Below are 15,193 nucleotides of genomic sequence, written 5' to 3'. Positions count from 1 at the left end.
GAGCCCAGTTTCTTCATCTTTAAATTGGAGGTAATATCAACTACCCAGCATCCCAAAGCATTGATATGAGTACAAAATGACGTAATCAAGACATTTAGTATTGCTGAGGATTGGCAGCCAATATGATGTAGTAGTGTATACCATCTGATGGTCAGCAGCATGCCATAGGCTACAAAAGTGAATTTATTAAATAACCAAAGTCTGTTTTTCATGGAACTTCTTCTAAAATAGGCCATACTTAAACATGCTGAGTTCTTCCCTGTGTCCTGAAACAAATCATGTTAATGAATGCAGTCGTCTCTCAGTATCCTTGGGGGATGGTTTCCAGAACCTCCCTTGAATACCAAAATCTACTGGATGCTCAAGTCCCTTGCATAAAATGGCTTAGTATTTGCATATAACCTACACATATCCTCCTGTATACTTTAAATCATCTCTAGTTTACTTATAATATCTAGTACAATGTAAGTGCTATATAAATAGTTGTTATACTGTATTGTTTAGGGAATAATAATGACAAGGGAGAAAAGTCTGTACCTGTTAGTACAGACACGTTTTTTTGTTCCCTGAATATTTTTGATCCACCATTAGTTAAATCCATAGATGTGGAACCCATGGATATACAGAGGGCCCACTACATTTAGCCTGTTCTTCAGGGTTATCATCATCAAGATCACTTATAATGTACAGCATATTGAGACTCTCACCTTTTTGAGACACTTAGGGCTCTTCGCTGGGTTCTTTTTATTATGATATCTGCTTTTTTAAACTTTTTTTTTTTAATTTCACACTAACAAATTGCAAGCATGATACAATGAAATCCTTTATACTCTTCACCTATATTCACCATGGGTTAACATTTTGCCACATTTGCTTTCTCTCTCTTTAAACATCTACTTTCTACTTTTTCTAAATCATTTGATAGTAAGTTTCAAATATTATGATTTTTTACCTCTAAACACTTCAGCATATATTTTTTAAAGAACAAGGACATTCTCTTACAAAACCATAATATAATCATCAAATTGAGGAAATTTAACTTTGATACAGTATTATCTAATATATAGTTCATTTTCATTTTTGCTAGTTAAGCCAATGATGTTATTTATATAGATCTTTTTGTTTCCTGATCTAAGATTTTAATCTACGATCACCTCTTTCATTTAGTGCCATGTCTGTGTTTTAAAGTTGTATATTTGTTATTTTTCTGGCCTTCTCAGTGTTATCTGATTCAGGTTTACTTAACATGGTAGTGGTATTTCTTGACTTTAGAAGTTGGGTACATATAGCTGTTACCAACTATCTGATCTGTGAAGCCACATCTGAAATCAATTTTGTGGGAAAAAAGTATATATTTCCTAGCTTTGAGTAGGGAAAACAAATTACTTTTTACCCTATATTATCTTTACATAGCAAATTCAGTCAAGCTTGAATATCATAATATTAAATAGATATTCTTAGTGTGGGAATACTTTATGTTTAAAGAGCCTTAAATTTATACTGAAATTGTTCAAATTTCATCACATCAGGATTTTTGCTGATGCTTCAGTGCTTTCTTGCTTTAAGCTAAATCTAAAGAAAGATTTATTATTTCTAAAAGAACACTAAAACAGTCTTTATAGGATGGCCTATAAAGCTAAATTCATATAAGGATACTTCAAAAAGTTTGTGGAAAAATAGAATTAAATGATAATATGAATCTTTCCATTAGTTTCATGTAACACTCAAAAAGAAGAGGTCTAATAAGGTATCTACACTCGGGTAATTATAATTTTTCCACACACTTTTTGAAGTACCCTCATATATCCCAAATAACACAAGTTATGACATGTCAAAATACATGTAGAGTTTTTACTCCTGTGATGTCTTATAAATTCTTTATTTTTATTTCCAGTGTGTGCCATATTTAATTGCTATGGGCACAGACCCAGAACCTGCTATGCGAAACAAGGCTGATCAGCAGCTTGTGGAAATAGATAAAAAATATGCTGGATTCATTCATGTATGTATTTTTAAATTGTATAACCTAAATTTACACACCTTTCTTCAGTAAACCGTTTCTTTGGTAAATGTCCTGCCGACATTCATAATTACAGTAAAATGTTTTGTTTAGTACTTACCTTCCAAACGTGCAACTAAGCTTGTCCCTCAGGGTATTTATTTTGGTTTAAAATTTACTCCCAGATTGGGCTAGAGGTGACTGTCCAACAAGCACACTGGACTAAAAATTAGAACACACGGGTTCTAGATTCTACTATGTGATCTTGGAAGCAATGACTCTTCTGGGCTTCAAGTTTTTCTTCTGTAAAATGAGGGGATTGCAATAGATGATCTCTAGTCTTCCTTCCAGCACAGAATCCGAATTCTGTGATTTTATTATTTTAAATAAGAAAAACAAGTAATGAAGTTAGCCTTAGAATGTAATGCTCAAAATATATTTTTAATTTTACTCTTTTGATTTCCCTGACAAAAACGAGGCTTTTATTGATTTCAGATGAAAGCAGTGGCTGGAATGAAGATGTCTTATCAGGTACAACAGGCAATCAACACGTGCCTAAAAGATCCTGTAAGGGGTTTCAGACAAGACGAGTCCTCTAGCGCTTTGTGTTCACACCTTTACTCCATGATCCGTGGAAACCGCCAGCACAGACGAGCCTTTCTTATTTCTTTACTCAACCTCTTTGATGATACAGCAGTAAGCATACAAACTTATTATTTTAAGAAAATAAATGTTCTAGAAATTTTATGGCTAAAGTAGTCACCATTTTTAAAATCTTACCATTTAGTAAATGACAGTGATTATATTAAGTGTTTCCTTTATCTTCTAACTTATAAGATAAACAGTCAAAAGAGAAATTTAATATGAGAATAAATATAAAGAGGAATAAAGTATAATTGTGCCTCTGTACTGAGTATCTTACAAACTTTGTTAAAATTAACTGTAAGCATATCTTTAAATAAGCTACATTACTAAACTATCACTTTGGGACTAGATTATCTAAATAAATAAATAAGATGAATTTCTCTCATTGCTGTAGGACTCAAATATTATTAGAGAATAATTGTTCTAGGTTTTTGGCTGCTGAGAATCTCTTGTTCAACTTGACTTCCTTAATGAAGTCAACTTACATTTTTATGTAATTATAGTTTGACACTGCTAGCTATTGCACAAGTTGCATTGGCCAGGACCATAAGCCAAGGAAACAGTTCTGTTCTTTAAGTTTACCTTTTAATTTATTCATTCATTTTATACAAATATTTATTCAGCATCTGCTGTGTGCCATCCATTGTGCTAAGAGGTTAAGAGGATAAAATAGTAAAACAGGATGTGGTATCTGCCCACACAGAGCTTACAGATGAGTCTTACATAGAACTTCCATATGGCAGCTTTAAAAAGAGCAAAAGAAATTTTTTTTAATTTTAATCACTTGTTATCTTGACCCCAGATTTGCACAATAAAGCAAAATTATAATTATCAGAGTGTAGATACTTGACTAGACCTCTTCTTTTTAAGTACTACGTGAAAATTTTAGATATGATCTAGCAAATAAATATTACATCTATTTCAGAAGTACCTCAAATATAATTTATCACCATCATCTTCATCATATCATCAATATTAAGCTTTCATTGCGTGTAGGATACTGTGCTAAGAGTGCAAAATCATATGATGTGGTGCTCTTGCCCTCAGAGCATTCTACTTCCAGTTGTGGAGTTAAGACACAAAATAAAGAAAATAAATAATGACTAAGGTTAGCATATCCTGACTGCCCGGTAGCTTGTATGATGACATTGCTCCAGTTTTTGTCTCTCTCCTGAGCTTTATTCCTGTGTGTTTTCACTGCCTGCTGTCTGTCATCAACTGGATGTTTTGTCATCTCAGCACTTGAAATGCGAAGCTGGAATTCCAGCTCTCATAATGCAGTGCTTTCTTCTGACTACCTCCAACAAAGAATGTCAGAGAAGAAACAAATCACTGAAGGCCTAGAGAGATTAGATGAGATGGATCTACTATATAAAGCAAGGGAGGAAGATATTCCAGGCAGGGGTAAAAACATGAATAAAATACAAAGATAAGAATGTGCGACTGGAGTGGAAAGGTCATAGTGAAGCATACATAGTACATAGAGTATCCTGTAGATAGTGGAAAACCTTTGAAAATGTTTGAATAAAATGATGAAAACAAGTGGTGCTGAAGATTATTTTAGGAACATGAATTTTTTAGCATTATATTCACACTGGAGGTAATAAGGGATTAATCTAGTGTGATGACACTAGGGAAAGAAAGATTGCATAGTCAGAAAAGAGAGAAGGAATGTTGTGAGGAAGGAATAAATTATGACTGCGTGAGAATAATAATCAAAAGATAACTGGAGGGGCCGGCCTGGTGGCGCAGTGCTACAGTGCGCTGCTTGGTAAGCGCGGCAGCGCTCCCGCCGAGGGTTCGGATCCCACATACAGACCGGTTCCCGCTCACTGGCTGAGTGAGGTGCGGGGGCAACACCGAGGGTTGCGATCCCGTTGCTGGTCCTGGTCCGGTACGGGCGTAACACTGAGGGTTGCGATCCGTTGCCGGTCACGAAAAAAGACAAAAAAAAAAAAAGATAACTGGAATATTTTTCTCTTGAGCACCAGACAGAATAGTGAGACTGTTGCTAAAGGCAGTTTGGAAAGAGTTGGCCGTGGCGCACTGCTACAGTGCGCCGCTTGGGAACGCAGTGGCGCTCCCGCCGAGGGTTCGGATCCCACATACAGACCGGTTCCTGCTCACTGGCTGAGTGAGGTGCGGGGGCAACACCGAGGGTTGCGATCCCGTTGCTGGTCCTGGTCCGGTACGGGCGTAACACTGAGGGTTGCGATCCGTTGCCGGTCACGAAAAAAGACAAAAAAAAAAAAAGATAACTGGAATATTTTTCTCTTGAGCACCAGACAGAATAGTGAGACTGTTGCTAAAGGCAGTTTGGAAAGAGTTGGCCTGAGAAGGACATGGAAGGTCAAAGAGCTAGGAAGAGAAAACTGAGGAAGAAGAAGGTTCCAGGAAAGAAAGGGTCAGATGCTGTTGAGAAGTCAAGGGGAAAAAGAAGTAAAAAAAATAGGGTGGGATGTTTGGTGAACTTGATGGACAGAAACAGTTAAGCAGTGAGGGACAAAAGTAGATTTTAACTAAAGAGTAGTGGGGAAGACATAGGGGAGGAGCAGACTAGACTGTTCTTTCAAGAAGTTTGATTTTGAAAGTGGGGAGCAGTATCGGACCTGTATGACCAAAGTTGAAGAATTTCAGAGCTTCGAAAATGTTTTTTCAGAGAAAATGAAAGGTTTATTCAGTTTAAGGGGAAAAAATATAAATAAATTATAATGTTAAATCTAATAGATGAGGTAGGGCTCTGTCTGCATTTCCTCAACTGTAGCATGTAGATGGTGACACCTATTTTAAAATAAAAAATAGAGTGAGAGTCTCTGATGAATATTAACAGCAAGTTTACTCCGTCTGTCCTATGGGATTTCTGTTGTTGCTACTGTTGCTTTGGGGTTTCGTGTCATTTAGATGGTGAGAGGAGGGTATGTGGTAGGAGAGAGTATTTTTTTTGGTTGCTAGTTTTTGTTTTTCTTTTTCTTTTAGCTTAAATGTTTAAAAGGAATTTGAATATTAACATGCCTTTCTATTTATACTCTGTATGATCATGAAATGCTGAAAGTCTAAGTTGCTTCTTTTTAAAGCAGATAACTAGTAGTAACTATAATTTTTCTCTTTAAATTTTGCCCATCTCAGAGTTTTTATAGTGTGAAACTGGTAGCACTGTCAAAACAATTCTGGCATTCTAAATTACATATCCAGAGGAAACTGACAAATATTTTAAGAGTACGTGAATTTGGGGGTTTTTTTAATCCCACATATTAGTACTATGATTACTACTTATTTTTGAGGGTGGAATAGTAACTGTGTGTAACTGATCTCCATATGGGTTAAACTCTTAGAAGCACAATGACAAATAATTATGAACTCTTATGTATACTTTCTGATGTGGTATGGATTTATCATAAAGATCTCATAAACTCTATAAGAAAACTTCAAAGACTTTTGCTTGGGTGCACTAAAAAATTTCACCTCTCCCCTCTTGATGTAGTGTGGTGTAAGTCATTGTAAAATCTCCTAAAATGGGTATAAGATTATTTTATAGTATCCATTTCTGTTCCCCCTCCTTCCTTTTTCTTACAATCTGTTTCCCTCTCCTTCACCCTCTCCCTCTTCTGCCCTTTTCTCCCCCTCCCCATGTTTCTCTGTAACATTATCTGAGGTGAAAGTGCCCTGTAATATTTTTTCTAAAAAAAGCTTTTTGGATGAGTTTCTAGATTATTCGCTAAACGTGTACCTTTTTTTAAAATTTACAGAAAACAGAAGTGACTATGCTCTTGTATATAGCAGACAATCTAGCCTGTTTTCCATACCAGACACAGGAAGAGCCGTTGTTTATAATGCATCATATAGACATTACACTCTCAGTTTCTGGTAGTAACCTACTGCAGTCATTCAAGGAGGTAAGTTACACACATTACTATTCTTAATGCATCTGTCAAAGTGTAGGCATGCTATTTTCACTGTTTTGTTTCTCATTATTCTTTTTATTCTTTTCACAGGTATATAAAATCTTTCTATTAAAGAAATCTGGGCAGTACTTGAATTGGGAGAGGAAGTGGGTTGCCATTTCAGTTCTACTCAGAAAGATCTAAAACCGTTCCATTTCTAGACCGTTTAGACGGACTTTTTATACATATATGGATTGTTCTAATGATAAACCATCCCACTTCTTTATTTCTCTCACTTAAAGCACTGACCTTAAGTGTTTTGTGTTCATTCATATATCCATTTAAACCCCATTTTAAAGCACCTTGCTATTCTGTAAATCTTGCAGAGTCATAGGTCACAACAGTACAAATGAAAATTTATAGATAGCTTACAAGAAACCAGAGAGTATGTAACACCACTGATCTCCTTATCCCTCAACAACAGCATCAAAATGCAGTTGGCATATTGTGTGCCCAAAGTCTTTACTAAATATCTTGTTATAAACCTTATGTCTTTTTTGTCATGATTTTTAGGAGAAAATGTAATTGATTTAATTGTAAAAGTACTTGATGTGGCACTAGGCACATAGTAAACAGTAAATTCTTTATAAATTTAGTGGAATGTTTTCATGTGATACAAATAAATCTCATTTTACAAAATTGTAGGGCTCAAAGCTCAGCCTTGCCAAACACATAAATAGGGAAATTACTAAGATATCTAAGGGCTGGAATGCTATTTTGAAGTGTGGACCATAGACCAGCAGCACAGGCCTCACTTGAACACTTGTTAGAGCTGCAGAACCTCAGGCCCCACCCCAGACCTGCTGAAATAAGAGTCTGCATTTTTAACAAAATCTTTAGGGTATTCATATGCACCTTAAAGTTTGAGAAGTTAATAATTTCCCAGGAACTTTGACCATATTCTCTTATTTTATTTCACTTACTGTTGTGGATATACTTGTAAATGTTTCTTCTGTTTTATTTCTTAGTTACATTTTGAATAACAGTTACATTTTGAATAACTGCTTCTGTAATTTGGTATCTGCTTCCCCTCCTCTTTACGTCCAGTTGACCTTGTTTTCTTCTAAAAGCTAATATTTTCATAAGCACAATGAAACAGGATTTAAGTATTCAGGGAAAGTTGCATATTGCTAAAAAGTACTTGATAGAAATGGGATGTTCAAGCCTACTGTATTCTCAGTTAAATTATAATTACTGCTTTTCCTCTATAATGGCTTACCTATGTACCAGACTGATACTTTTATAACTAACTTATATTTCATTACTGTTCTTATAAGAAAATTGTTTCCCTTTGAATATTTCGGAAGGGTTTTTTGGAGGGAATAGTTGTGGGCGGGGGGAGGTGGTGTTATATATGAATTTATTTAGTCTTGGAAACTAATTATTTTCCCAAAGGTTACATCTCCAATGGTTTATAGAAAATCAAGAGGTTTAAAAAATATTAATTTAAGGAAGCTTTTTGAAGCTGTTTAGTGGAGCATACTTATATTTGTTAGTGGTATTTTGTTTTTATTGTTTTTCAAGCAGAGTAATTTCCTCTTTCTTTCAGTCTATGGTAAAGGACAAAAAGAAAGAGAGAAAATCATCACCTAGTAAAGAAAATGAGTCAAGTGAGAGTGAAGAAGAAGTTTCCAGGCCTCGGAAGTCACGGAAACGTGTAGATTCAGATTCAGATTCAGATTCAGAAGGTGATATAAATTCAGTGATGAAATGTTTGCCAGAAAATTCAGCTCCTTTAATTGAATTTGCAAATGTCTCCCAGGGTATTTTATTGCTTCTGATGTTAAAACAACATTTGAAGAATCTCTGTGGATTTTCTGACAGGTAAGTTTACGTGTGAAGAGAAAAAAATTTTACTTCGTTCAAATAATAAAGAAATAGCATACTTACCTTAATATTAGAAATGCTTTTTTTTTTTTTTTTTCCTTAAAAAATGGCCAGTAAGGGGATCTTAACGCTTGACTTGGTGTTGTCAGCACCACGCTCTCCCAAGTGAGCCAACCAGCCATCGCTATATAGGGATCTGAACCCGTGGCCTTGGTGTTATCAGCACCACACTCTCCCGAATGAGCCATGGGCCGGCCCAGAAATGCTCCTTGTTTAAAAAAGAGTTTGTTTCTTTTTGCTGCTATCTCATATTCTGCTGTATAATTTACCATAATTTATTCTGTAATTGAAGGAGGAAAAACATTCCTTCATTTGGTAATAATGCATTACAAATTAAAGGACTTATTTTGGTTGATATCCTTAAAAAGACCTTATTAGAGAATAAGGCTAATCTTAAAATAAATTACAAATTTAAGTTCTTAAAGAGTTATGAAATAAGAACAGATGTAGACCAGCTAGGCTGAGCTCTAACAGAAACCAAATAGTCTGTAAAGTATTCTCTAAAGTAAGAAATAGAAAAAAAGTATTGATTATTGTGAATGCCCTGTAATTTTACCCACTACTAGTTGCTAAAGATTTCCCTTTTCTGCCTATACCCATGGAATTTTGATCATTTTTCACTTTCGTTGAAACCTTACATTAGGAATCACAAAGTCAAATGTTAATAAGGGACAGATGATAAAATTAGTAAAGTGGACCTAGTCAGTGACCAACTAGAAATAGTATGTTTTATGTAAAGGTCTCATTTAATGTCATTTAAATGGACATTTCTCAGGTTTCCATCGGCTTGTTGCCACAGGAGAGTGTGCACATATGTGGCTAGAGCGTCCACTTTTTCAAGAGATGGTAGAAATTCAAACTTTTATGAGAAATGTCTTGATGTTGAATGTTGGCAACTAATTCAAAATCATGTAAAACCTTCTAAGGTCTTGGGGCAATGCTAAGGAGTTGGAAAGATATAAACAGGGTTGCTAATAATCTGAAACAGGTTTATGAACAATCATTCTGGCTGCTGTGTATAGAATGAATAGGTAGGGGGCGAAAAGTAGGAGGAGGTAAACTAGTTAGGTGGTATTGAGTAATTGTGTTGAAGCTGCCCTTCAAACATTATCAGGGTGTTACAAAATAGACATGAGAAACAAATTTTATTAAAGCTTCTTACCTGTAATTGGATTTCTGCAATTGTGTTGCTTCCGTAGATCCAAGTATCTTTTTTCCTTCCCTGTCATTTTGATGCCTCTATTGGAGACAATTACTGATGGAAACAAGAGAATATTATTCTATAATCTTTGCCTTCCTGTCTTTACTTCCCTTTTAAAACTCATATTTCTTTCGTGTCTAAGTTCATTAGTTGAAATATATGTGACAAAAAGTTTAATTATTAGTAAATATAATTCAACTAGAATCAATTTAAATAGAAGAACCTGAAATTTTTTTAAAGTTTTTAATTTTATTTTCCCCAAACAGTAAAATTCAGAAATACTCTCCATCTGAATCTGCAAAAGTATATGATAAAGCGATAAACCGAAAAACAGGAGTTCATTTTCATCCCAAACAAACACTGGACTTCCTGCGGAGTGATATGGCTAATTCCAAAATCACTGAAGAAGTGAAGAGGAGTATAGTAAAACAGTATCTAGATGTGAGTAGTAAAACCAAAAATATTTTCTTCTCATAATGACATTTTTGACAAGTATATTTTTGGAGGGGAAATAGCTATTCCTTTACATTGAACGTAAACTTCATGAGCTATCAAGATTTCTTAGTTACTTTAAGCTTGCCTTTCCCATTGCACCCACAGCATCATAATTATTTTTTTCTTAGGAAATGACAGCCCACTAATTTTATTTTAGCAAAAATGAAAGATTATAAGAAACTGTTTATGCTTGCGTTATTTTTAATTCTAAGAGTTATGTGGTTTATAGTTCATAAAAGGTAAAACTAGTCATCCTCTTACCCTGTTTGGCCATTCTGCTCCTCCCCTTTCTGGTAACCAATTTTATTATTTTTTATTTATTCTTACACAAGTAATACATGTATACATATTTGTATATCTTTTGTATATACGAGCATACTCATTTAACAAGTATGTGAGTGGGTGTGTATAAAATGTCTTTAAGAATAGGCAAATTCATAGAGAGAAAATAGAATAGAGGTTATCAGGGGTTGTAGGGAGTTTAATGAATACAGAGTTTGTTTTTGGAATGATAAAAAAGCTCTGGAAACGGATAGTGGTGACGGTTGTACAACATTATAAATATACTTAATGCCAATGAATCGTACACTTAAAATGGTTAAAATAGTAATTTTTATGTTTATGTATATTTTATCACAATAAAAAATTTTTTCTTAAGTTTTAGAAACGTCTTTAGGGACATATCCTAAATAAAGTTTTATATTTTAATCTACATAAGGCAAGTAGCTGAACATAAAAAAGGGGGTTTTGTTTTTGTTTTTGTTTTCGTTTTTTGGCCAAGAAGGAAATCTATGCAATGGTTTTCATATTATTCATAGACTTTGCAAACCCTATAAATTGAAAAAAGTATTTTAGTTCTCCTTTAAAATTCTTTACCATCCTTTTCATCCTCTTATCTTGACAGAGAGCAGAGGGCAGGAAGAGGGCAGGAAACTAAAAGATGTCTATCGGTAATTATTATCACCTGATAGTTTGATGATTTGGACCAAAGCCCAGCAAACCATGGTTTATGGGCCAGATTCAGCCCATTGCCTGTTTTTCTGTAAATAAAATAAAGTTTTATTAAAACAGCCACAAATGTCCATTCATTTTTTGTATTGTCTATAGCTGCTTTCACTTGTAGTTGCAACAGAGACCATATGGCCTGCAAAACCAAAAATATTTACTATTTGGCCCTTTACAGAAAATGTTTACCAACCCCTAACTTGGGTAGTAGCTAAAGCCTGCTTCACCCATACCAAACTACTGCCATAGAAAACATTTAGGAATTTGACTTAAAATGTTTACTTAAAACTATGAATTAACATCTGGTTTTTGTAGTTCAAACTTCTCATGGAACATCTGGACCCTGATGAAGAAGAGGAAGAAGGGGAGGTGTCAGCTAGCACAAATGCTCGGAACAAAGCAATTACCTCGCTGCTTGGAGGAGGCAGCCCTAAAAATAATACAGCAGCAGAGACAGAAGATGATGAAAGTGATGGGGAGGATAGAGGAGGAGGCACTTCAGGGGTGAGGCGGAGGAGGAGTCAACGTATTTCGCAGCGTATTACGTAAAATGATTTTTATGTGCTTATATATGTCAGTCTATTAAATGTACACCAAGTAATGTAATACTTATAAGCGAAAACATTTTGTAGATAGAGATTCTCTACTTAACCGTTTATACATTCTTTTGTAGAAAGTTTAACATAAAAGACAATAAAAAACAAATGAGATTTATCCAGCATAAAGGGTTATTAATTTTTCTTTGAATTGTATTAATGTGTGTTAATCCTTTTTATTGTTGCTAAGTTTTATGTAGCTTTATGGTTCATATGTATATATAATTTTATAAGAGTAAAGACACGGGTACAAATTAAGAGTTATATGGTTTTACAAGTATATGTTAACCCCTTGGCGCTGGCGGTCACGGTGCGTCTCATTGCCGGCAATGGAAGTATGCCGGGAAATCCCAACTCCCGGCGTCAAGGGATTAAAAGCAATAAAAACAATAATTTTACTAAAAGTCTTTTGTGTAACACTTGGTCTTTTTTCCCCCCTCCCAATGTTTTAGTCATTGAGAAGGTCAAAACGAAATTCAGACTCTACGGAGTTGGCAGCACAGATGAATGAAAGTGTTGACGTCATGGATGTCATCGCTATTTGCTGTCCAAAGTACAAAGATCGACCACAAATTGCAAGAGTAGTACAGAAAACCAGCAATGGCTTCAGTGTTCAGTGGATGGCAGGCTCCTACAGTGGCTCCTGGACTGAGGCTAAGCGCCGTGATGGCCGCAAACTGGTGCCTTGGGTAGACACTATTAAAGAGTCAGACATTATTTACAAAAAAATTGCTCTAACGAGTGCTAATAAGCTGACTAATAAAGTTGTTCAGACTTTACGATCCCTGTATGCCGCCAAGGATGGGACTTCCAGCTAATGAATTTGTACATGCAGCCAAATTTACAGGAATTTTTTTAAAAGGCAGAAAAACTTGAAATATCAACATTCTGGCAAAAAAAAAAAAAAAAAAAAAAAAAAAAAAATTCAGTTTTACGAAGAGTAAGAGTGGAACCTGGGATGCAGGAACAAAAGAAGGAAATGTTGGGCAAACATTTTTGTGGGAGCTCCCTTCGCTGTTGTGCAGCAGAAACAGATTCTCAGTTCATTTTTACTCCCACTGTATTATAGTTTAACAAAAATTGTTTATATCTTGGAAAAAAAAACTTTCTGTTTAAAAAAAATAAACAAGTGAATGTTGGAAATTAGTCTGTTAATGTTCTTAATAAAGTGTTCTTGGAGTTAACCTAGCAGCGGATGGCTTTCTTTAGCTTAGCCCAGTTTCCAGGGAAGCATTGTTTTTTTCCAGGCTGTAAAATGGCAGAATCTCCTGGATATATAATTTATTCTGTTGGGAAAAAAAAAAAAAAAAGCATGCAGTATCTATGACCTACCTGCAGAAGGAGTTTTTGTAAATGTAGATTTTGATGTATTAGGTCACCCTGAAAACAATACAAGAAAAGGGATCCCCAGGCAATCTGGTGGAGCAAATACTGCAATAAATTTTTTTACTTCTCTTTGTTACTTGTCTGTTTCCATTTGAATTTCTTATTGTAAAGATCTGTTTAAATTCATTTATATTATTTTACAGTCTTTTATGTAAAATTTATTATATCACTGGTTTTCAAAGCAAAACAAAATATTGTTTATACAGTTTGTATAGGCTGACTTCTGAATAATTGGTATCTATTATTTTCATTCCCATAAGAGGGTGTAAACAATTAACTCCAGGGTTTTATTGTATCCTGCAATATTTAGTATTAACTATATATGATTTAGCACTGTGCCAAACACATTTTCAAGAGTACATTTTGATATAAAAAGAAACTATAGTTTATTCCTTGTTTGCTTCCATTTCTTTCTAGTGATGTCATGATGGTAATATTTATTTTTTAAACCTTGGGGAAAGGTAGCAATCCTATTGTTTTGGAAAACCAGCCCTTCTTTCTCTTAGTTAAAATGATGCCGTGTTATTTTACAAATAGAGTTGAGATGAGTATGACACTTCATAATTATACTCTCTACATTTTTCACATTATTTTTTAATGCTAAAAGTAATTTTACTTATTGGGTTGTTTATTCATTTCCTACTCTAAAAGTTTTATCATACATCTTTTGGGAGTTGTCATTTATACATTTGTTACTACAAATATCTAAGTTCAGGGGGTGTTTAATCATTTAATTTGCATAGTTGACACTCAGAGAAATAGTAATGTCTGAAATTTACAGTGGATGAGGTCTATTTCCAAAAAAAAAATTTTTAAATGTGTACTTATTTTTAAATCACTGAAAAAAATGACCTCTAAAATGCTAAGTTTTATGAAATTGGCAAATAAATGAAGGTATTCAATTTGTGAGGAAGAGTGACATTGCCACATGATATCTTTTTGTGAACACCTATTAAACCACTATGAAAATAACTTTTCAGGATCTATTTCCTATGTGGAATTCTTTCCAAATGGTTTCTTGAAGGATGTGATCTCTCAAACTCTTTGTTTTCTTCTTAATTGCATGTCTCCTTTCCCCTTTTTCTGCATACTCTTTTGGACAAAATTAGATTGGGGTTTTTCCCCCCTTAGAGTTTTTTTTGTTTATATCAGCAAAGGATTTAAGGTAGCCTATGAAAACAATATCAAAAAGAGTAAAATACCAGTTAGAGAAAATATAAGAATATACCTAACGTCCAGCCAAGAGAGTATTAAAGAATAAAAATGTGAGTAAAACCGATTTTGAATCATGTTCCTGACAATGACACATGCTGTTATTTAATTCTCACAGAGACAGTTATATGTCTTCTCCCCATTTTATAGATGAGGAAAACAGGCTCAGGAGGATTCAGTAATTTGCTAAGAAATGTCACAATAGGGATTTAAATCTGGAATCCGGATAGTTGTGTCTCACTATCCTAAGCTAATTGAACATCAAGTATTAAGGGAGATGATTCTTATTGAAAGTAAACCAGTTCCTAAAGGATTCTTGTAGTGTATATACTTGGGAATCCTATTTAGAGCAAGTTTTAGGCAGTAGGGGCACAGTATTAAATCTGTTGTTTCAGTTGGTTTTAGATGAATTTGCTGTGTTTGCCATTCATTGGAAATTTAGGAATTTTAGAAATTGGAAATTTTGGAATTTTGCATATATTCTAAGCTCCAATATTTTATTTTATTTTATTTTATTTTATTTTCTGTCCTTTTTGAGACCATTCGCACCGCCCTCAGCCAGTGAGCGCTGTGAGCACACCGGTCATCCCTATATAGGATCCAAACCCGCGGCGGGAGCGCCGCTGCGCTCCCAGCGCCGCACTCTCCCGAGTGCGCCACGGGCTCGGCCCCAATATTTTATATTAATATAATCCAAATGTTGATTATTTTTTAGGTCTTAACCCTAAAATAAGTTAAGGCCTTGGCAGTCAAATATACACAATCAAACTTTTCAAGTATCTTGGGGATTTACAAGGTTCAGTCTTAATCTAGTTTGTTGATTAAT

At 34.6% G+C, this 15,193-nt stretch overlaps 2 protein-coding genes across 2 annotated transcripts in view; both read left to right on the top strand.

Annotated features, from left to right (window-relative positions):
- LOC103598373 (nipped-B-like protein) overlaps positions 1-13,544 on the top strand; it is a 46,082-nt gene extending 32,538 nt beyond the window's left edge. The window contains exons 21-26 of the mRNA XM_008582364.1: positions 1,895-2,002; positions 2,495-2,695; positions 6,391-6,537; positions 8,135-8,409; positions 9,940-10,114; positions 11,489-13,544. Of these exons, the coding sequence (XP_008580586.1) occupies positions 1,895-2,002; positions 2,495-2,695; positions 6,391-6,537; positions 8,135-8,409; positions 9,940-10,114; positions 11,489-11,722 (1,140 nt within the window). The 3' untranslated portion in view covers positions 11,723-13,544. The remainder of the gene's footprint in view (positions 1-1,894; positions 2,003-2,494; positions 2,696-6,390; positions 6,538-8,134; positions 8,410-9,939; positions 10,115-11,488) is intronic.
- Positions 12,254-13,231, top strand: LOC103598372 (nipped-B-like protein). Its single transcript, XM_008582362.1, has one exon. The coding sequence runs from the start codon at positions 12,273-12,275 to the stop codon at positions 12,585-12,587; it is 315 nt and encodes a 104-aa protein (XP_008580584.1). The 5' UTR covers positions 12,254-12,272; the 3' UTR covers positions 12,588-13,231.
- Positions 13,545-15,193: the final 1,649 nt, after the last annotated feature.

This window comes from Galeopterus variegatus, unplaced genomic scaffold (assembly GCF_000696425.1).
Source record: "Galeopterus variegatus unplaced genomic scaffold, G_variegatus-3.0.2 Scaffold2590, whole genome shotgun sequence".
NCBI classification, from domain to species: Eukaryota; Metazoa; Chordata; class Mammalia; order Dermoptera; family Cynocephalidae; genus Galeopterus; species Galeopterus variegatus.
The sequence above is the reverse complement of the archived record's forward strand: the minus strand, read 5'-3'. Positions and strand labels throughout refer to the sequence as shown.